The 22,012-nt window shown below is 43.7% G+C and overlaps 1 protein-coding gene across 1 annotated transcript in view; it reads right to left on the bottom strand.

Annotated features, from left to right (window-relative positions):
• Window positions 1-21,047, bottom strand: part of LOC138666076 (solute carrier family 2, facilitated glucose transporter member 3-like) — a 37,957-nt gene extending 16,910 nt beyond the window's left edge. Inside the window, exons 1-2 of the mRNA XM_069754199.1 lie at window positions 20,894-21,047; window positions 14,639-14,737 (exon numbers count right to left, since the gene is read on the bottom strand). Coding sequence (XP_069610300.1) covers window positions 14,639-14,737; window positions 20,894-20,908 — 114 coding nt within the window. The 5' untranslated portion in view covers window positions 20,909-21,047. The remainder of the gene's footprint in view (window positions 1-14,638; window positions 14,738-20,893) is intronic.
• Between the last annotated feature and the right edge of the window lie 965 nt (window positions 21,048-22,012).

Raw genomic sequence — 22,012 nt, 5'->3', positions numbered from 1 at the left:
CACAACTGTAGACAAATACAACTAAACATGATCAAAAAACAAGGCATACAGGTACATAAGGAGGACCCTGCCCACGAGGGCTCACAGTCTGCAGGGGATGGGTGAGGATACACTAGGAGAGGGTAGAGCTGGTTGTGTGGCAGTTCAGTAGGTTGAGGATCACTGCAGGCTTGTCGGAAGAGGTGAGTCTTCAGGTTCTTTTTGAAGGTTTCTATGGTAGGCGAGAGTCTGATGTGTTGTGGTAGAGAGTTCCAGAGTATGGGGGAAGCACAGGAGAAGTCTTGGATGCGGTTTTGGGAAGAAGAGATGAGAGGGGAATGGAGAAGGAGGTCTTGAGAGGATCGGAGGTTGCGTGTAGGTAAGTACCGGGATACCATGTCTCAGATGTATGGAGGAGACAGGTTGTGGATGGCTTTGTATGTCATTGTAAGGGTTTTGAACTGGAGTCTCTGGGCGATAGGAAGGCAGTGAAGGCCTTGGCATAGGGGCAAGGCTGGGGAATAGCAGGGAGACAGGTGGATTAGTCGGGCAGCAGAGTGTAGGATGGATTGGAGTGGTGCCAGAGTGCTAGAGGGGAGGCCAGAGAGTAGGAGGTTGCAGTAATCAAGGCAGGAGATGATAAGGGCATGCACTAGTGTTTTTGTGGTGTCGCGGTGAAGGAATGCGTGGATCCAAAACATATTTTTGAGTTTGAGATGGCAGGAGTCAAGGGCTTGGATATGTGGCTTTAAAGAGAAGGCAGAGTCAAGGATCACCCGGAGAAACCGGGCGTGTGGGACTGGGGCAAGTGAGCAGCCACTGACATTGATAGACAGGTCTGTTGGAGGGGTAGAGTGAGATGGGGGAAAGATGATGAATTCTGTTTTGTCCATGTTCAGTTTTAGAAAGCGAGTAGAAAAGAAGGCCGAGATAGCAAACAGACAGTGTGGGGAAAAGGAAAAGGAAAAAGGGGAGACACGAGAGGTGGATGATAACAATTGTTTTCGTTATTCGGACCAGCCATAGTGTAAGGCTTGGGTGTTCATGTAAAGCTGCATGAACCCGTTAACTGCCTAAATATGTAACAGTACAGACAGAGGGCTATTAACTGCATAAAGTGTATGAGCACATGATGCGAGGAACCTGATTATGGTTTAAGTTTTTTTTTTTTTTTTTTTTAATGGGCCACACAGGAATAATTAGGGTAATGCGTTGAGGCAGTAGGCCAGTCTGAACAAATGCAGGGCACGCTTAACCCTTTCAAGACGCGGCGCTTTTTTGTTTTTGCATTTTTGTTTTTCGCTCCCCTCCTTCCCAGAGCCATAACTTTTTTATTTTTCCATCAATATGGCCATGTGAGGACTTATTTTTTTGTGGATGAGTTTTACTTTTGAACGACATCATTGGTTTTGCCATGTCTTGTACTAGAAAAAGGGAAAGAAATTCCAAGTGTGGTGAAATTGCAAAAAAAGTGCAATCCCACACTTGTTTTTTGTTTGGCTTTTTTGATAGTTTCACTAAATGCTAAAATTGACCTGCTATTGTGATTCTCCACGTCAGATGTTTCAGATCACCAAAAAAATATAAATATTAGATAAAGATAACACAAGTAAACACAAAATGCAGTTACACCTATACGTCTGGTCACTTAACTAACAATATTTTCTATTCAGTTTCTTATAAACATAGTCATCCTGTCGATCTTATTACAGGCTCTCGATACTGCAGTACCGTCACTATTTTTTCTGCTTGTTTTGATTTTTGTCATTCTGTAACATACACTAGTCACAAAAAAGTTAGGGATATTTGGCTTTAGCGTGATGAATCAAAAATGCCCTCCAACCTTTTCAGATGAACTTAATGTGACCTCCTCTAACCTTCTGAATGCACACGTCCAACTGTTCAATGTCTCAGGACTTTTATCACAACTTGCTGTTTTCTAACAAGGACCTTAATGGCAAAATTCACCACAAGTGTTTGATCCATTAATCAGCCAATGAATTTCGGGGTACAATTAGAATTGGTATTAAGCAGTCGTCCACATCACGCTCTTCACATTTTGACATCACGAGACCAAGACGACAGCTAATTAATGAATGGTACCTCGTCATTGCGAGGCTTCACGCAGGATGTTCTCATGGATGGAAGTGGTCACCGAGCTTAGAGGGTCACAGAATCATCAGCAATACCGGGAGACTGGAAGAGTCACAAAATAGCACAGAAGTGGACGTCCTATGTGTTGGAGAGTGCGTCTTCTTGCAGTCACCGCTGTACTTAGGAAAGCTTCAATCAGCAAGATATCTTGAGTAAACAGTATTTACTTCATACTGGATAAACATGAGATACAATTCAGTGTCACACAGTCCGTGCACTGAAGACAACACATTCATGAAGAAAAGCAAAACCGAAAAAAAGAAAACAACCAACCACTGAGAGCTTCCCTCCCCACATTACAGCAAGTATATAACTTTACACACTATCGCCATCTGCTGTCTGGTTAGTATAAAGTCCTCCTTTCACTTATAATAAGTCCCAATCTGTTGCATATGCCAACACCTTTTCTCAACAGTAAGGACTTATTCAATCAAACCCAACTTTTTTATTAGTCTCTGATGTTTATCAGCATTCAACGCCTTCGTGAAAATGTCTGCTGTCATTTCTTCAGTAGGACAGTACTCTAACTTCAAGACTCCTTGTTCCTGATGATCTCTCAAGAAATGATATTTCACATCAATATGCTTGGTTCTTGGATTGACTCTTTCCATCTGAGCAAGAACAATACATCCTTGATTGTCCTCTTTTAGTTTTGTTGGTGCCAACTGTGGTTGTCCTAATTCTGTCAACAATTGTCTTAACCACAGTACTTCTTGACTCGCATGTGCTGCGGCAACATAGTCTGCTTCTGTTGAAGATAGTGTCACAATTGACTGTTTCTTACTTGTCCAACTTATTGGTCCACCTGAGAGGAAAAAAATATGTCCACTGGTAGATCTTCTGTCAGTTGGATCTCCAGCCCAATCTGCATCAACATATCCTGTTAAAATGCAATCATCGCTTGTGGGTAATTTCAGCTTAACATTGCTAGTTCCTTTCAAATAACGTATTACTCTCTTCACGGCATTCCAATCAGCTTTATTTGGTTTTGATACCTTTCTACTCAGGATTCCTACTGCTGCTGCGATGTCTGGTCTTGTAACGGTTGCTAGGTACAGTAGTTTTCCTATTGCTGTTCTGTATTCATTATTTGGTAGCATATTTTGTTCACTGTTCATCTCTTTGAGATAATTAGTTTCCATTGGAGACTTTACTGTTTTTGCATCTTTTAATCCAAATTTTTCTGTTATGTCTTGAATCATGTGATTTTGATTCAGTAGGAAACTTCCATCTTCTTCTCTTTCTACTTGTATTCCTAGATATTGTTTTACATTTCCCAAGTCTTTGATTTCGAAATGTTGCTTCAGGATTTTTAGAATGTTTTCGTTATCCCTTTCTTGTTCAAAACAAATCAAAATGTCGTCTACATATATGAGTATGTAAATCCATCTATTAATCAGCCTTTTTGTGTATAAGCATGGATCAGCTTTGCTTCTTTGAAATTTTTCATTTGTAAGTACTTCCGTGATTTTGTCATTCCACGCTTTAGCTGCTTGCTTTAAACCATATATGCTTTTCTGTAGTTTACAAACTTTGTTTGGATTTCTTTCATCTTTGAATCCTGGAGGTTGTTCCATATAAATGTCTTCTGTTAAATCTCCATTCAGAAAAGCTGTCTTTACATCCAGATGTCTCAGTTGCATCCGTTTCATTGCTGCAACTGTAAGTAAAGTTCTTATTGTAGTGTGTTTGACAACTGGAGCAAATGTCTCATCATAGTCTTCTCCATATTTTTGAGAATACCCTTTAGCTACGAGTCTTGCTCGGTATCTTTCAGCTGTGCCATCTGTTTGGTATTTAACTTTAAAAATCCATTTACATCCTATGGTTTTTCTTCCTTCTGGTAAATCTGTTAGTGTCCATGTATTTGAATCTTGCATGGATTTAATTTCTGTTTCTGTTGCTTCTATCCATTTATTAGCTTCTTCCACTGGAAGTTTAGATATTTCCTCCCAAGAAGTAGGCTCATAGATTTTTCTTGTGCTTGTCTTGTATGAGAGACGTTTTGGTGGTTTTCCTTTGTTCTCTCTCATTGAACGTCTTGGTTCTGTGTCTGTTTGTAGTTGTGATTCTTCACTTTCAGTATTTTGTTCTTCATTAACTTCTACTTCTTTCTCATCAGATATTTCTTCAGTTGTGTCATTATTGGTTTTCTCATTTTTTGTTTCAACTGAAATCATAATGTCTTCATTCAAATCTTCAATGAATGTCACACTGTTACTCACCGTAACTCTGTCTGTTTTGGGATCTAGGATTCTGTATCCTTTGCAATTTTCACTATATCCAACAAATATTCCTTCCATGGATCTGTTTTGAAGTTTGGAACGTTTTTCTGTTGGAATGAATATGAAAACTTTACATCCAAAAACTTTTAAATGATTGACACTTGGTTTCATACCTTGCCACAGTTCATATGGAGTTTTCGTCAGTTTTCTGGAAAAAAGTCGGTTCTGTAGATAAGTAGCTGTCATTGCTGCCTCACCCCAATATTTCTCTGGTAGTTTGGAATCCGTCAGCATACATCTTATCATCTCTGTTAGAGTTCTGTTTTTCCTTTCTGCTACTCCATTTTGTTCAGGTGTGTATGGAACCGTTTTCTGGTGTTCTATTCCATTTTGTCTTAAGTAGTATTCTATTCTGTGACTTGTAAATTCACCTCCATTATCACTTCTGATGACAATTGGCTTCCTTTGAAATTTGTTACTTGATCTTGTTACATAGTCTACAAGTTTATCAAAAACTTCACTTTTGTTTTTAATTAAGTATGTGACTGTGTATCTTGAGTAATCGTCTATAAAAGTCAACATGTATCTATTGCCTCCTGATGTAGTCACTTTCATGGGTCCACATACGTCAGTATGCACCAAATCAAGTGGTCTTTCGCTTTTCATCTCACTTTCTTTTGGAATAGATATCCTTGTGGCTTTGGATTTTATACAACAATCACATCTTATGGTAATTGAGCAATCTGATATCTTTAAATCTTTTGTCAATTCTTTTCTCTGTAGTTCCCTTATACTGTCAGGGTGTCTATGTCCTAGACGTCTATGCCACATGTGAATGCAGTTTTTGTGATCATGTGTACATACCTTCATCTGTTCCTTTGGTGTGTCAAAATGATATAATTGTTCATCTGCCTTGACTTTGGTTATCACCTTGTTTCCTGCAATAATTGCACACTCATTGTCTTTGAATTTCACTGTAAGTCCTTTTGCTGTTAAACGTTTCACAGATAATAATCCGCCTTCCAATTTTGGAACATACAACACATCTTGTACAAGTATCTTTGAATCTTGTCCGAATTTGTTTGAACAATTTAGCATACCTTGTCCGATACCTTCTGCGGTTATTTTGCTTCTATCTGCGAGATAAATGGCTTCTTTCTTATCTAAATCAAGATCAGTAAAGAAATTCTTGTCACTTGTCATATGACTCGTTGCTCCTGAATCAATAAATCAACCAAGTGATGATTTCTTGTCTGTTACTTTAAATGTGCCATTCCAATTATTCTCACATGAATTGGAAATTGTGTTTTTTACTTTCTCTGTATGCTTTTTATGTTGTAATTTTTGTTGTTCTGCTTTCCATATGGTACAGTCTTTCTTTAAATGACCTTTTTTCTTACATCTGAAGCATTCTCTTGTCTCTTTATTATAGGGTTTTTTGAATTCTGTAGCTTTAAGAGCGTTTTCACTGTCCTTTTCAGTAGAAGAATCATTTCTTTGTTCTTTTCTTCTCTGATATTCATCTATTAGTCTTGTTTTCACAAAATCTAATGTAATGTCAGTTTCTGGTCTCGTCTCAAGGGCATTTATCAAGGCTGTATACGAATCTGGTAAACTGCACAACAATATAGCTGCTACATGACTTTCTTTAATATCTTCACCAATAGATCTTAGCTGTGATATCACTTCCATCATTGAGAATATGTGCTTCTGCATATCGTCATTTGCACTCAATCTCATACTGTACAGCTTTCTTAATAAAAACAACTTGTGATTCAAGCTAGGTCTTTCATACAGTTTTCTTAATGCTTCCCACATTCCCTTAGCTGTTTCTTCATTTCTTATATGTATTAATTGAGCATCATCCACTAATAAGCTAATGGTGGCTCTCGCTTGTATATCCTTCTTATCCCATGTCTGATTATCTTGATCTGGTCTTGCTGTAACAATTACTTCCCATAGATCATCCTTAGATAACAACATCTCTACTTTGAATTTCCATAACTGATAATTTTCACTATTCAATTTAGCTACTGTAAATTTCAGTTCTGTGTTACTCATCATCTTTATATAGTCTTAAGGCCCCTTCACATTAAGCGACGCTGCAGCGATACCGACAACGATCCGGATCGCTGCAGCGTCGCTGTTTGGTCGCTGGAGAGCTGTCACACAGACCGCTCTCCAGCGACCAACGATGCCGGTAACCAGGGTAAACATCGGGTAACTAAGCGCAGGGCCGCGCTTAGTAACCCGATGTTTACCCTGGTTACCATCCTAAAAGTAAAAAAAACAAACAGTACATACTTACCTAACGCTGTCTGTCCTCCAGCGCTGTGCTCTGCACTCCTCCTGTACTGTCTGTGTGAGCACAGCGGCCGGAAAGCAGAGCGGTGACGTCACCGCTCTGCTTTCCGGCTGACCGACGCTCACAGCCAGTGCAGGAGGAGTGCAGAGCACAGCGCTGGAGGACAGACAGCGTTAGGTAAGTATGTACTGTTTGTTTTTTTTACTTTTAGGATGGTAACCAGGGTAAACATCGGGTTACTAAGCGCGGCCCTGCGCTTAGTTACCCGATGTTTACCCTGGTTACTAGTGAAGACATCGCTGGATCGGTGTCACACACGCCGATCCAGCGATGTCCACGGGAGATCCAGCGACGAAATAAAGTTCTGGACTTTCTTCAGCGACCAACGATCTCCCAGCAGGGGCCTGATCGTTGGTTGCTGTCACACATAACGATTTCATTAACGATATCGTTGCTACGTCACAAAATGCAACGATATCGTTAACAATATCGTTATGTGTGAAGGTACCTTTACTTGTTTAGAGAGTTGTACTGAAGATATTCTCCTGTATGTCCTGTGAATTCTCTGCAATTATATCCAGCTCCTGGGATGGTAAATTCCTCTGTCACTCTGTATCTGGATTTAGTTCCTTCTGTTTACAGAGCTTATCTGTGTGCTCCGTTATCTGGGCTATAAACCAGGATCCTTCTGCCTGAGCTTGTAGTGCAGACCTGTAGTGTCTGGAGTGCCTGGGTTGCCTGGAGTTATCTGGGGTGCCTGTGGTTATCTGGGATTATCTGGGGTTATCTGGGCCCATAACCTGTTGCAGAGTGCGTCTTCTTGCAGTCACTGCTGTACTTAGGAAAGCTTCAATCAGCAAGATATCTTGAGTAAACAGTATTTACTTCATACTGGATAAACATGAGATACAATTCAGTGTCACACAGTCCGTGCACTGAAGACAACACATTCATGAAGAAAAGCAAAACCGAAAAAAAGAAAACAACAAACCACTGAGAGCTTCCCTCCCCACATTACAGCAAGTATATAACTTTACACACTATCGCCATCTGCTGTCTGGTTAGTATAAAGTCCTCCTTTCACTTATAATAAGTCCCAATCTGTTGCATATGCCAACACTATGGCCACATCCCACGCTGATGACCGCTTCATTGTGATGAATGCCCTTCGAAACTGAATGATGAATGTCACAACTCCAGGCACATTTAAGAGAGGTGAGAGGCGCCCAAGTGTCTCCTCAGACTATTCGAAACCGTTTACATCAGGGTGGTCTGCGTGCTAGATGATCTGTAAGGATACCTGACCACACCACCCGGCACAGGTGTCATCTACACTGGACGAGGGACCAGTGGACTCAGTGCTGTTCACAGATGAAAGCCGATTCACGCGGAGCAGAAATGATGGCCACCAACCATGTTAAAGACATCCAGGAGAACGCTATGCATCAGCCACCGATGTCACCGGACAAGACTTTGGTGGCATAATAGTGTCAGTAGAGGTTAAATGAAGAACCATAGAGAGTTTGAATATCCCAATAATTGTATGGATTGGCCTCAAAATGAGGACATATATATTAAAGACTGGTCATGTCAAAGGTACAAAAAGACATCTTTATTAATCAATAAATACACATGAACAAGACAGTAATAATGGGAATAAATCCATACATCGATTTATCTATAATAAAAGACAGGCGGGCAGAAGTGCAACTGCGGGGCAGCAGAAGGCAATTAGTATAATAGAATTAGTGGGGAGACCATAGAAACCCGGGTCAAAATTGTTATCATATATATTAACCATTATGAGAAACATACATAATAAGGTTTCCCTACAAAAATTCCTAAAGTGGGAAGAGAAATTGTGTCAAACAAAAGAATTTGGCCATTCCAATTCTCTGAATCGTAGCAGATGCAAAGTATGAGTATATGAAATAATGCCAAACAGCTTCATTATGATATAACGATTATATAATGACGTATATGCATATGGAAGAGTAGTAAATATATCTCTTACCCATGATGAATATGCCTAGCCGTTGAGCTGAAGCACAGAGGTGTGGGCAGAGGGGTCTAGTCCATACAGAATTACCCTGCATTTTCGAGAATGGTACAGTGACAAGTCCCTACTACTAGAATAATATCATTAATCCAGTAATTGTGCCTCTGTACGGACAACACGGGTCCAATTTCATCTACATAGACGACCATGCTCCAGCTCATCGAGGTCATATCATTAGGGAGACTGGGGGTCCTCACATGGAGCGGCCTCTAGGGAACGGCTGCTGGAAACTGGGGGCCCTCACATGGAGCGGCCTCTAGGGAACGGCTGCTGGAGACTGGGGGCCTCACATGGAGCGGCCTCTAGGGAACGGCTGCTGGAGACTTGGGGCCCTCACATGGAGCGGCCTCTAGGGAACGGCTGCTGGAGACTGGGGGCCTCACATGGAGCGGCCTCTAGGGAACGGCTGCTGGAGACTGGGGCCCTCACATGGAGCGGCCTCTAGGGAACGGCTGCTGGAGACTGGGGCCCTCACATGGAGCGGCCTCTAGGGTGCGGCTGCTGGAGACTTGGGGCCCTCACATGGAGCGGCCTCTAGGGAACGGCTGCTGGAGACTGGGGGCCCTCACATGGAGCGGCCTCTAGGGAACGGCTGCTCGAGACTGGGGGCCCTCACATGGAGCGATCTCTAAGGAACGGCTGTTGGAGACTGGGGGCATTCACATGGAGCGGCCTCTAGGGAACGACTGCTGGAAACTGGAGGCCTCACATGGAGCGGCCTCTATGGAACAGCTGCTTGAGACTGGGGGCCCTCACATGGAGCGGCCTACACTTTCTCCACACCTGAATCCCATAGAAAAACCCATGCCGTGTAGAGGCTCATAACTCTGTACCTCAGATGTGCCTCACATGGAGCGGCCTCTAGGGAACGGCTGCTGGAGTCTGGGGGTCTCACATGGAGCGGCCTACACTTTCTCCACACCTGAATCCCATAGAAAAACCCATGCCGTGTAGAGGCTCATAACTCTGTACCTCAGATGTGCCTCACATGGAGCGGCCTCTAGGGAGCGGCTGCTGGAGACTTGGGGCCCTCACATGGAGCGGCCTCTAGGGAACGGCTGCTGGAGACTGGGGGCCCTCACATGGAGCGGCCTCTAGGGAACGGCTGCTCAAGACTGGGGGCCCTCACATGGAGCGGCCTCTAGGGAACGGCTGCTGGAGATTGGGGGCCTCACATGGAGCGGCCTACACTTTCTCCACACCTGAATCCCATAGAAAAACCCATGCCGTGTAGAGGCTCATAACTCTGTACCTCAGATGTGCCTCACATGGAGCGGCCTCTAGGGAGCGGCTGCTGGAGACTTGGGGCCCTCACATGGAGCGGCCTCTAGGGAACGGCTGCTGGAGACTGGGGGCCCTCACATGAAGCGGCCTCTAGGGAACGGCTGCTCGAGACTGGGGGCCCTCACATGGAGCGGCCTCTAGGGAACGGCTGCTGGAGACTGGAGGCCCTCACATGGAGCGATCTCTAAGGAACGGCTGTTGGAGACTGGGGGCATTCACATGGAGCGGCCTCTAGGGAACGACTGCTGGAAACTGGAGGCCTCACATGGAGCGGCCTCTCTGGAACAGCTGCTTGAGACTGGGGGCCCTCACATGGAGCGGCCTCTAGGGAACGGCTGCTGGAGATTGGGGGCCTCACATGGAGCGGCCTACACTTTCTCCACACCTGAATCCCATAGAAAAACCCATGCCGTGTAGAGGCTCATAACTCTGTACCTCAGATGTGCCTCACATGGAGCGGCCTCTAGGGAGCGGCTGCTGGAGACTTGGGGCCCTCACATGGAGCGGCCTCTAGGGAACGGCTGCTGGAGACTGGGGGCCCTCACATGGAGCGGCCTCTAGGGAACGGCTGCTCGAGACTGGGGGCCCTCACATGGAGCGGCCTCTAGGGAACGGCTGCTGGAGACTGGAGGCCCTCACATGGAGCGATCTCTAAGGAACGGCTGTTGGAGACTGGGGGCATTCACATGGATCGGCCTCTAGGGAACGACTGCTGGAAACTGGAGGCCTCACATGGAGCGGCCTCTATGGAACAGCTGCTTGAGACTGGGGGCCTTCACATGGAGCGGCCTCTAGGGAACGACTGCTGGAAACTGGAGGCCTCACATGGAGCGGCCTCTATGGAACAGCTGCTTGAGACTGGGGGCCCTCACATGGAGCGGCCTGTAGGGAACGGCTGCTGGAGATTGGGGGCCTCACATGGAGCGGCCTACACTTTCTCCACACCTGAATCCCATAGAAAAACCCATGCCGTGTAGAGGCTCATAACTCTGTACCTCAGATGTGCCTCACATGGAGCGGCCTCTAGGGAACGGCTGCTGGAGTCTGGGGGTCTCACATGGAGCGGTTTCTAGGGAACGGCTGCTGGAGACTGGGGGCCTCACATGGAGCGGCCTCTAGGGAACGGCTGATCGAGACTGGGGGCCCTCACATGGAGCGGCCTCTAGGGAATGGCTGCTGGAGACTGGAGGCCCTCACATGGAGCGATCTCTAAGGAACGGCTGTTGGAGACTGGGGGCATTCACATGGAGCGGCCTCTAGGGAACGACTGCTGGAAACTGGAGGCCCTCACATGGAGCGATCTCTAAGGAACGGCTGCTGGAGACTGGAGGCCTTCACATGGAGTGGTCTCTAAGGAACGGCTGCTGGAAACTGGAGACCCTCACATGGAGCAGCCTCTAGGGAACGGCTGCTGGAGACTGGGGGCCTCACATGGAGTGGTCTCTAAGGAACGGCTGCTGGAAACTGGGGGCCCTCACATGGAGCGATCTCTAGGGAACGGCTGCTGGAGACTGGGGGCCTCACATGGAGCGGCCTCTAGGGAACGGCTGCTGGAGACAGGGGGCCTCACATGGAGCGGCCTCTAGGGAACGGCTGCTGGAGACTGGGGGCCTCACATGGAGCGGCCTCTAGGGAACGGCTGCTGGAGACTGGGGGCCCTCACATGGAGCGGCCTCTAGGGAACGGCTGCTGGAGACTGGGGGCCTCACATGGAGCGATCTCAAAGGAACGGCTGCTGGAGACTGGGGTCCCTCACATGGAGTGGCCTCTAGGGAACGGCTGCTGGAGACTGGGGGCCTCACATGGAGCGGCCTCTAGGGAACGGCTGCTGGAGACTGGGGGCCTCACATGGAGCGATCTCTAAGGAATGGCTGCTGGAGACTGGGGGCCTCACATGGAGCGATCTCTAAGGAACGGCTGCTGCAGACTGGGGGCCTCACATGGAGCGGCCTCTAGGGAACGGCTGTTGGAGACTGGGGGCCTCACATGTAGCGGCCTACACTTTCTCCAGACCTGAATCCCATAGAAAAACCCATGTCGTGTAGAGGCTCGTAACTCTGTACCCCAGAACCTCAATGACCTGAGGACCGCCCTTCAAGAAGAATGGGACGCTGTGCCTCAGCAGACAATAGCTCCACTTGTGAGCAGCAGGAGATGTCGTCAGCTGTAATTGATGCTGAAGGCCACATGACAAGATATTGAGACAGTGACATGTCTAGTTGGGGTACACTCACCGCTGGTGTTGGCTTCTGACTCAATACATTGTTTGAGATGAGGAAATCACCATTGCTGCTTCTACTTAATGCCAGACTGTCAAGATAAAATATCACTGTAGCGGGAACTTTTTTTCCCCAGAAATTTCACCCAAAAGTCGAATATCCCGAACGTTTTGTGAGTCGTGTATTTGCTGTGTGGTCTCCTACCGTTGTACAGAACTATGTGCAAAGACTCAGCAGCCCGGGGGCAAAGCAATCAACCCAACGAGTTCATAGCACGTGAGAGAATCTGCACTGATCAAGGGGAGAAAACGTCAACTCAGACACGGCTTACAAGCCATCATGTCTAAACCCCATTCTGGGGAGCGGAATTCCACGTTACCCTCCATTTGCGATGTATCTCCAAAGGTTTATGTTTTTGTCTAGAGTCAGTAGTTTTCCTGTGTTAGTAAATTCCAGAACATTCTGTGATTTTCGGTCAGGACTGATCAAGAATCCAAACAAAAATGTAACTGTAACAAGTTGAATCATGAAACCCATTCATTCCACATACAGGCAGCCGGCAGGAAGAGGAGCCAGACAGATATATGACCGTCAGGTCAGGAAGGGTCACAGGAGGCATATAGCATCAGTATAATGGTGGTTAAATGAGGTGGTATTATAGCACTAATATTATTGTATATAGATGGTGGTCTGACGTGATTATATGCTTGTACAGTATTATAGTGGTTATATTCTTGTACATAGGGGCAGTATTATAGTAGAAATATCCTTATACATAGGAGCAGTATTATAGTAGTTATATTCTTGTAAACAGGAGGCAGTATTATAGTAGTTATATTCCTGTACATAGGAGCAGTATTATAGTATTTATATTGTTGTACATACAGGCAGTATTATAATAGTTTTGTTCTTGTACATAGGGGCAGTATTATAGTAGTTATATTCCTGTACATAGGAGCAGTATTATAGTAGTTATATTCTTGTACATAGGAGCAGTATTATAATAGTTCAAATCTTGTACATAGGAGCAGTATTATAGTAGTTATATTCTTGTACATAGGAGCAGTATTATAGTAGTTCAAATCTTGTACATAGGAGCAGTATTATAGTAGTTATATTCTTGTACATAGGAGGCAGTATTATAGTAGTTATATTCCTGTACATAGGAGCAGTATTATAGTAGTTATATTCTTGTACATAGGAGCAGTATTATAGTAGTTCAAATCTTGTACATAGGAGCAGTATTATAGTAGTTATATTCTTGTACATAGGAGCAGTATTATAGTAGTTCTAATCTTGTACATAGGGGCAGTATTATAGTAGTTATATTCTTGTACATAGGAGGCAGTATTATAGTAGTTATAGTCTTGAACATATGAGCAGTATTTTAGTAGTTATATTCTTGTACATAGGAGCAGTATTATAGTAGTTATATTCTTGAACATAGAAGCAGTATTATAGTAGTTTTATTCTTGTACATAGGAACAGTATTATAGTAGTTATATTCATGTACATATAGGCAGTATTATAGTAGTTATATTCTTGTACATAGGAGCAGTATTATAGTAGTTATGTTCTTGAACATAGAAGCAGTATTATAGTAGTTTTATTCTTGTACATAGGAGCAGTATTATAGTAGTTATATTCATGTACATATGGGCAGTATTATAGTAGTTATATTCTTGTACATAGGAGCAGTATTATAGTAGTTATATTCTTGAACATAGAGGCAGTATTATAGTAGTTTTATTCTTGTACATAGGAGCAGTATTATAGTAGTTATATTCTTGTACATATGGGCAGTATTATAGTAGTTTTATTCTTGTACATAGGAGCAGTATTATAGTAGTTATATTCTTGTACATAGGGGTAGTATTATAGTAGTTATATTCTTGTACATAGGAGCAGTATTATAGTAGTTATATTCTTGTACATAGGAGCAGTATTATAGTAGTTATAGTCTTGTACATAGGAGCAGTATTATAGTAGTTATATTCTTGTACATAGGAGCAGTATTATAGTAGTTATATTCTTGTACATAGTGGCAGTATTATAGTAGGTATATTCTTGTACATAGGGGCAGTATTATAGTAGTTATATTCTATAAATAGTATTTATTCTATCACTATACAATAAGCTACACTATGTAGCAATATTTTATTATTTTGTGATGTAGTAGTGTTTTGTAGTCACTTTTCTTCTTCAGATTTAATGTTATTCCCCTTTGGGGGTCTCTCGTCCTGGGTTGTAGTTCAGAATGGGGTAACACTGAGCACATGAGAAAGCTTCTACAAGAGAATGTGAAATCTTCCCCTTTGATTGCTATTAGGAGGACATTTTGAATGATACATGTTTATCGGATCCTACATGTTGACACCATCATTATCGTTTCTCCTGGACTTATTCCCTTTACCTCTTCGGGAGCGTTGATGACTCCTGTGTTGTATCCAAACTGCAAGGAACCAATTGCTGCCACAATTACAGCGAAAGCCAAGGAACACGTCAGACCTCCCTGCAGAGAGACAAAGGAAATATATTATATATACTTTACCTATTTTAAAAAGGAAAAATATATTTGTTTCTATTTCTTTTTGCATTTATTTGATCAACTATATTATTTTTATATTCGTTAAAGGGAATCTGTCACCAGATTTATGATACCCCATCCGACAGCAGCAAGATGAAGGGGCAGTGACCCTGATTCCAGGGATGTGTCACTTACTTTGCTTCTTGCTGCAGTTTTGATAAAGTCACTGATTTATCTGCAGCAAATCTAGCAGTCCTCTGAAAGCCGAGCTCTGTATAACCCCACCCACATCACTGATTGGCCACTTTCTGTGTACACTGCGCGGGAAGCTGCCAATCAGTGGTGGGGGCGGGGCTATACACTTCTCATGGCAGCAGGTTTGCTCGTCCTCTAGTGATAATATTCTGCTGACGATACAGTGATTTTTAACAAAACTACAGCAAGCAGCCCAGTAAGTGACACATTGCTGGAATCAGAGTCTCTGTTTCTACATCATGCTGCTCTCAGATTAGGTGGCTTAAACCTAGTGACAGATTCTCTTTAAATGAGAGGGGTGCTTAAAGGGGTTGCCAGTGGTCAAGCATGCTCACTACCAATTTATTCACACTTTTGGACAGCAGAGATCATTCATTTGTCATGATGAGATTTCTGACTGTAAATGTCGCTGTCCTCCTAAATCTAGTATTTTTTCTTTCATTTTTTCCCTGCCCCTCTCTGTTCCTGAGATAAAGCCCCCCGCTTCCCTTCATAGAATTCTAGCCTTTTTCAGCCAAAGGGGCGTGGTATTCAATAAGACACCCACAGAGAAGGGTTAGGACCACTCCCACTTGGCTAATAAGACCAGATTTATAAACAGATAAGAAACGGCCATATGTCAGGAACAGAGAACAGCAGGGTCATGTTAAAAAACAACGCCGGATTCAGGAGAACAGCGACATTTACTCCAGGTAAAAAAAAAAACTTTTCTGCGCTTCCTTGTTTCTGCCTGTAGGTGGCGCTCTGCATGCATCATTAAAAAGGCTTTAGGTTCTCAGATGTGACTTCCACATATCAAATTATTAGTGCATTAAGGCGGTGACGAAGACAGAATATAAAATCCTGGAGCCACGATCAGGAATCTACAGAACTGTACACAACATGTTTAAAGGGATGGGAAATATTTGCATTGATTAAATAAAAGACTTGCTGTTATCAAAGCCTGAATATTTACATGGGACTGCTGATAACCTATTCATGTCCTATTTACCCGAAGCTGAGCTATGGGGAGCTGCTTGCAGCAACCTCACACTGTTTATAGGCCATGGTTTTGTTTACCTCCTGACGTGTGACTTTATAATTCGGGTGGAATTGCCCTGTAAATTGCCGGTAATTATATGTTCTATGTGATATTATGCAGATGTTATAATTCCTTACTAATGGCCGGGACTCTAGCTCCCACATTGTATGGGAAGATGAGATAGATGGAGGAGAGCGCTTCTTGCTGACAACAGAGGAATTTGCTAACACAAGAATTCATTTGGAACGTTCGTGGTGAAACATGTTTCCCTCACATTTTTACAATATCTTCATTACTTTTTTTCTTCTTTTTACTTTTCCTTTTTAGTCTCTATAATTTAGGGTTAAAAAAAAACTGCTGTAATCCGTAAACTATCAGCAAGCAGGGTTATTGCTGATCTTTAGTAATGATTGATTCTATCCGCTCAATCGGGTCCGACCCTTGGATACTGTGTAGGCCAGATCTCCCCTTGCTTCCCCATTTTCCACAGCTTCTTCCAACTTCTTGATGTCATTTCAGAGTTATTTTTGATGGTGTCCAACCAACGGGCCTTCAGTCTCCCATGTTTCCATTTACCACTGACCATTACCGTGTTCTTTCTTGTGAATCTACCTTCCTCACATGTCCAGAATAGGTCAGTCTTTGGTGATCTCAACTTCCGGGGACATCTTTGTTCCTGATCCTCGCTGTCCATGGGATTTGTGGAAGTCTTCTCTAGTTCCACAATTCAAAGGCATCGATTTTCCTTCTATCTGCTTTCGTGAGTATCCTCGTCTCATGGCCATATATCCCAAGTAGGGACACAATGGCCATCATCGGTTTTCGTTTAATGGTTATTGAGAAGTCTTTGAACTTCCATATTCAGTCCATGGCTGCACACCCCAGTCCTAATCGATGCTTGATCTCTGCTGCGTGCCACCATTATTATTAATTAGGGACCTAAGAAAAACTAAGCCGTTCCACTTCTATTTCTTCAATGTTGATCTTACGTGAACCTCATCGTTGGTGGTAGTCAGGATTTTCGTCTTCTTCATGTTGAAGTAAAGTCCAATGTTCTCTCTTTCTACTTTCAGAATCAGTTTCTTCAGAGCCTCCTCACTTTCTGCTAACAGAGTTGTATCATCTGCTTTTCTCAGATTGCTGATGGTTCTTCCACCTATGTTCACAACACTTGAATCATCTAAGTACAGTTTCTAGAGGTTGATAAGAAAAGGAGAGCTGATGCATCTTTTTCTTGTGTCCTTTTTGATCTTGAATCCTTTTGGTTTGCGATGTGCTCATGGGTTCCTCTATCCTTAGACAACCCAGCTTGGGCATCAGAAAGTTATGAAGGATGTTGACCAAGATGCTTCAGGATGACCTTCTGAAGAATCTTAGGGACATGGGGGATCAGGGTGATTGTACTATAGTTGACTTCATCCCTGGCGTCACCTTTCTTCTATAATGGGATGAACACTGATCTTTTCTGGTCCTTTGGCCAAGTGCAGGTCCTAGAGATCTTCTGGCATTGTACTGCCAGTGCAGGGTTACCCTCAATGTCAGCTGCTTTTCCTGTTTGCCAGCTGCCTCCGTCTCCAATGTACTTCACTTTCCAAAAGGTTTGGTTCTGGTTCCTCTCGTCCCCCACGCTCCTCATGATGGTCAATGCTGAGCATAGTTCCTCCGATCTCTGATTGATATCCTGCTGGTCTCTAATTTCACTGCCATACAAGTCTTTGATGGCTGCTTGGCATACCAAGAAAGACTTTTTCACGTGTGTCACTACGGCAAATAATTCCTTGTTGTGGCCATCCTTCTAGGCTTCTTCGAGGTTCGTGGGTCTTCTCTTTGAAAGTCGGAATTGAGTCGCCTCCCCTCGTGAAATCTTTCCTAATCCGCTCTCCTTCTTACTTTGGTGGACGGTGATTTCCGTTCACTAGTTTGTGCTTTAGTAATACTTCAGTACGTTACTGGAATTTATTTTTGATACTTTTATTATTATTGGAATTGCTGCTAATTCTATCAATCGCTTATAAAACAATTCCACAATTCATATTAGCGCGGAGGAGTTCGTTAGGTCCTACACGTTGCAGCCATTTCTCATTCTCATCATCTACATAACTGTCCGGACAGAATGTGGTGTCTGAATTACCTTTATATGGTAAATAGGAGTTTCATGTATTACTAGATGGCAGCCCGATTCTAAAGAATCGGGAGTCTAGAATCCATATATACTTGAAATTCGGCAGGAGCTTGAAGAGCAACGTCACTGGGCCCGCCTCCACGCAGTAGAAACTTGCTGTGAGGTAAAAATTCAAAAATCACACCAAAATGGCGGGCGGAGTGTGTCACAGTACGGCACGTTTCTGATTGGTCGCTCGCAGCAGGCGGCAACCAATCAGACACTGGACACTGTTGACGTCACTTATCTCCGGACATTAGCTCCGGACATTAGCTCCGGACATTAGCTCCGGACATTAGCTCCGGACAAAGCCACGGAAGTTGGCACAAATTGCAGGAAGTAGTATTCTAGGCAATTATATATAAGATGTTTTTATATGACAGATCCCTAACTGAGAGAAGAGCAGGAGAATTCCATCCAGGAGAACCATATTCTCCAACTCTTCCATAAAGAAAGATCTCCTGGACTCCTGAAGGAGCCATCAGATTTCCTGATTCCAAACATACTCACCTCCCGCCCATCCTACACTTCCCTCCAGGCAGTAGAAGGACTTTGTCTGCAGGAGGTAAGAGTAGGAGCAGGAGGGTGAAAGACGTTATTGGGATCTGTTAATGGGAAGCTTTTGTCTGTCTCTACATAGGTGGTCCTGGTCTGGGGTTTGAATAAAGGACTTAGTGGACATCTTAAAAAAGGGGAAATCTGTATAAATGTTAGTATAAAAGGTGGTTTTGGTCTGGGGTCTGTATCTTTATTTAGCGGGTCTGGCGTATACTCGACATTTGTTTAGCGGTCTGGCGTATTTGTTTAGTAGGGGCTAACTGAAGGGGGTCATATGTACAATATATCGTTTACATACTATAGGTAAAGGATTTGTCCTATAAATATGGGAGGGCCAATCTTCCTGATGCCCCTTCCTAAACGTTTGACAGGTATGTCCCGAGTCGAACACTTGGTTCTGAATTCATCAGTTTTTGACAGAATTCTGTTGTAAAACTGTTTGAAATGTTGCCAGATTTTTAAGTAACTTGCGGTTGTGCAATTACACTTGCTTTGGACAGTTCCACCCAATGTTTCTAAAGTGAGCGAAAGAGAGCAAGAGGGGACGTGAGTAAGTGCAGCCAAGAAAGTGATCACAATTTACCCCTCAAAATTATGGCCGAAATGTACTCCAGTCCATGGTGGAGCATGGCAGCTGAAATATGCACCAAATTCATTATTTAGGGTTTATTACTCATGTGCACCATGCATCAAGACTGGAGCGAAAAAAGAGAACGAGGGCGGATGAGATAAAGAGCAAGAGATAACGACAGAGAGAAGGAGAGAGCGAAAGAATGAGAAAATAACAAGAGTGTAAAAGGGGAGAACGAAAAATGGAACACAGAGAGTAAGAGAAAGAGACAGGGATGATGAAAGAGTGAATGAAAGAGTCAGAAAAGAAGAGAAAGAGGATGATAGAGTGCTACAGAGAGAATAAGAGTGTGACAGGGAGGATAAGAGTGAAAGAAAGAGTCAGAAAAGAAGAGAAAGAGGATGATAGAGTGCTACAGAGAGAATAAGAGTGTGACAGGGAGGATAAGAGTGAAAGAAGAGTCAGAAAAGAAGAGAAAGAGGATGATAGAGTGCTACAGAGAGAAAGACAGAGGAGAAAACAAAAACTAAGAATCAGAGGACTACAAAGAGAATGAGCGGCAGGAGAAAAATAGAGGGAATATATGAAAAAGAGTGTTAGACAGAGGCAATAAAAGAGTGAAGGAGAGACAGAAAGAAAAGAGGCAGAGATCTGAGACAGAATGAAAAATGCAACAGAGAATTAAAGAGAGAAAGTGTGAAAGAGAATGAGACAAAAGTGATTAAATAATAGAGTGCTATAGAGAGAAGAGACAGAGAGAGTGAAAGAGAATAGGAGAGACAGAGCATAAGAGACAGAGAGAATAAAAGACAGAGAATATGCAATAACAAAAAATGAAGAAGCCACAGAAAAACGTGAAGAAATGAAGCAGAATAAAAGAAGATACAAGGAAAAAACAAAACTGGTAAGATCAAGAGACAGAGATTGAGAGATGGAGATGGATAAGCACAGGAAGTCGTGTAATATCAGCCAGAACATGTATCTCTACCCCCATATTATCATCATTACATGGATAAATTGTATCTTTTCTGCTTCCTACAGATATTTAAAGACCCCCCCTTGTAGTTGTAAAAAAGCACATTTTATCCGGGATGCAGGACCTCGAGAGCGCAAAATAGACCCATCGTCACACTGAACGGACCACATATCAGAGCTGGAATCGCCCTTTTAATAAATGCCCTGGAGAGAGCGCCCATCGCTGTGCCCTGAGCTCCAGGCTGTGAGGGATTCTAATGAACAAGCTGCTGTAATACGTAAATACGTGTTCAACATTTGTAGTGCAAGGGTTCAGCTAGTAGACAGCAGCAGCACACGATGGCCCATGTGCACACGCTATACTCCATGTACACACTGGGTTAGATACTAGTTCTGCAAGTCAACAGCTCTTCTCTCCACGTAGGACTCGAACTGCAGTAATGACTTTTCTGAAAAAGTCCTTCACATCAGCAGCATATACACTCCTTTACATAATAGTATATTAATAAAACTATGCAGTCAGATCTACAGTGCCCCTGACGTTATCTAATGGCAGCTGTTACCCCTGATAAAGGCAGTTAAAAAAAGGCAATAACGCACCTTTTTAGGCTCCATCTTGCAGATTTTTTGCTCCTTTTAGGGTTAAATCCAAAACCACTAGCAAAGGACCATGCCAAATTTAGCAAGTTGTGTCCTGCCGTAGTGCAGACGTTCCCAGGGTCACCGCTGTATGAGCTGCTTAACTTCCACTCTCTGAAGATATGAGAGGGTGTGTATATATAGGTAGGTTTTGAGGGCTGGGTCTGTTGCATTATTACTAAATGATTATTCTCTATTCCACAAAGTATATATAGAGTTATCATTAATTCATATGACATTTCTTAGGGAACTGCCATGGGCACGTTCATCAGTGCTGCATACATTCTGATTTATAAAGCAAAAAGGAAAATGCAACTAATTAACATTATTAGTAATGCAGGATAGAGGAACCTATTAACCCCTTTGGCTATGCAGGCCAAGTGCATGCAGAGGTAGAAACTGACAGTAGTGGGCCCATGTTTGAAATCATTTAATTAAGTCATGTGGCCTTTCACTCCCATTGCCTCCAGTGTTCAACATCCAGTCCCTCTCACCCAGTGTATACCATCTGGCCCCTCATCCCCAGTGTATAACATCCAGCCCCTCACCCCCAGTGTATAACATCCAACCCCTCACCCCCAGTGTATAACATCCGGCCCCTCACCCCCAGTGTATAACATCCGGCCCCTCATCCCCAGTGTATAACATCCAGCCCCTCACCCCCAGTGTATAACATCCAACCCCTCACCCCCAGTGTATAACATCCGGCCCCTCATCCCCAGTGTATAACATCCAACCCCTCACCCCCAGTGTATAACATCCAACCCCTCACCCCCAGTGTATAACATCTGGCCCCTCACCCCCAGTGTATAACATCCGGCCCCTCATCCCCAGTGTATAACATCCGGCCCCTCACCCCCAGTGTATAACATCCAACCCTTCACCCCCAGTGTATAACATCCGGCCCCTCATCCCCAGTGTATAACATCCGGCCCCTCACCCCCCGTGTATAACATCCAACCCTTCACCCCCAGTGTATAACATCTGGCCCCTCACCCCCAGTGTATAACAACCAGCCCCTTGCCCCCAGTGTATAACATCCAACCCCTCACCCCCAGTGTATAACATCTGGCCCCTCTC

This window comes from Ranitomeya imitator, chromosome 2 (genome assembly GCF_032444005.1).
Source record: "Ranitomeya imitator isolate aRanImi1 chromosome 2, aRanImi1.pri, whole genome shotgun sequence".
Lineage (NCBI taxonomy): Eukaryota > Metazoa > Chordata > Amphibia > Anura > Dendrobatidae > Ranitomeya > Ranitomeya imitator.
This window is presented reverse-complemented; position numbering and strand designations above follow the sequence as displayed.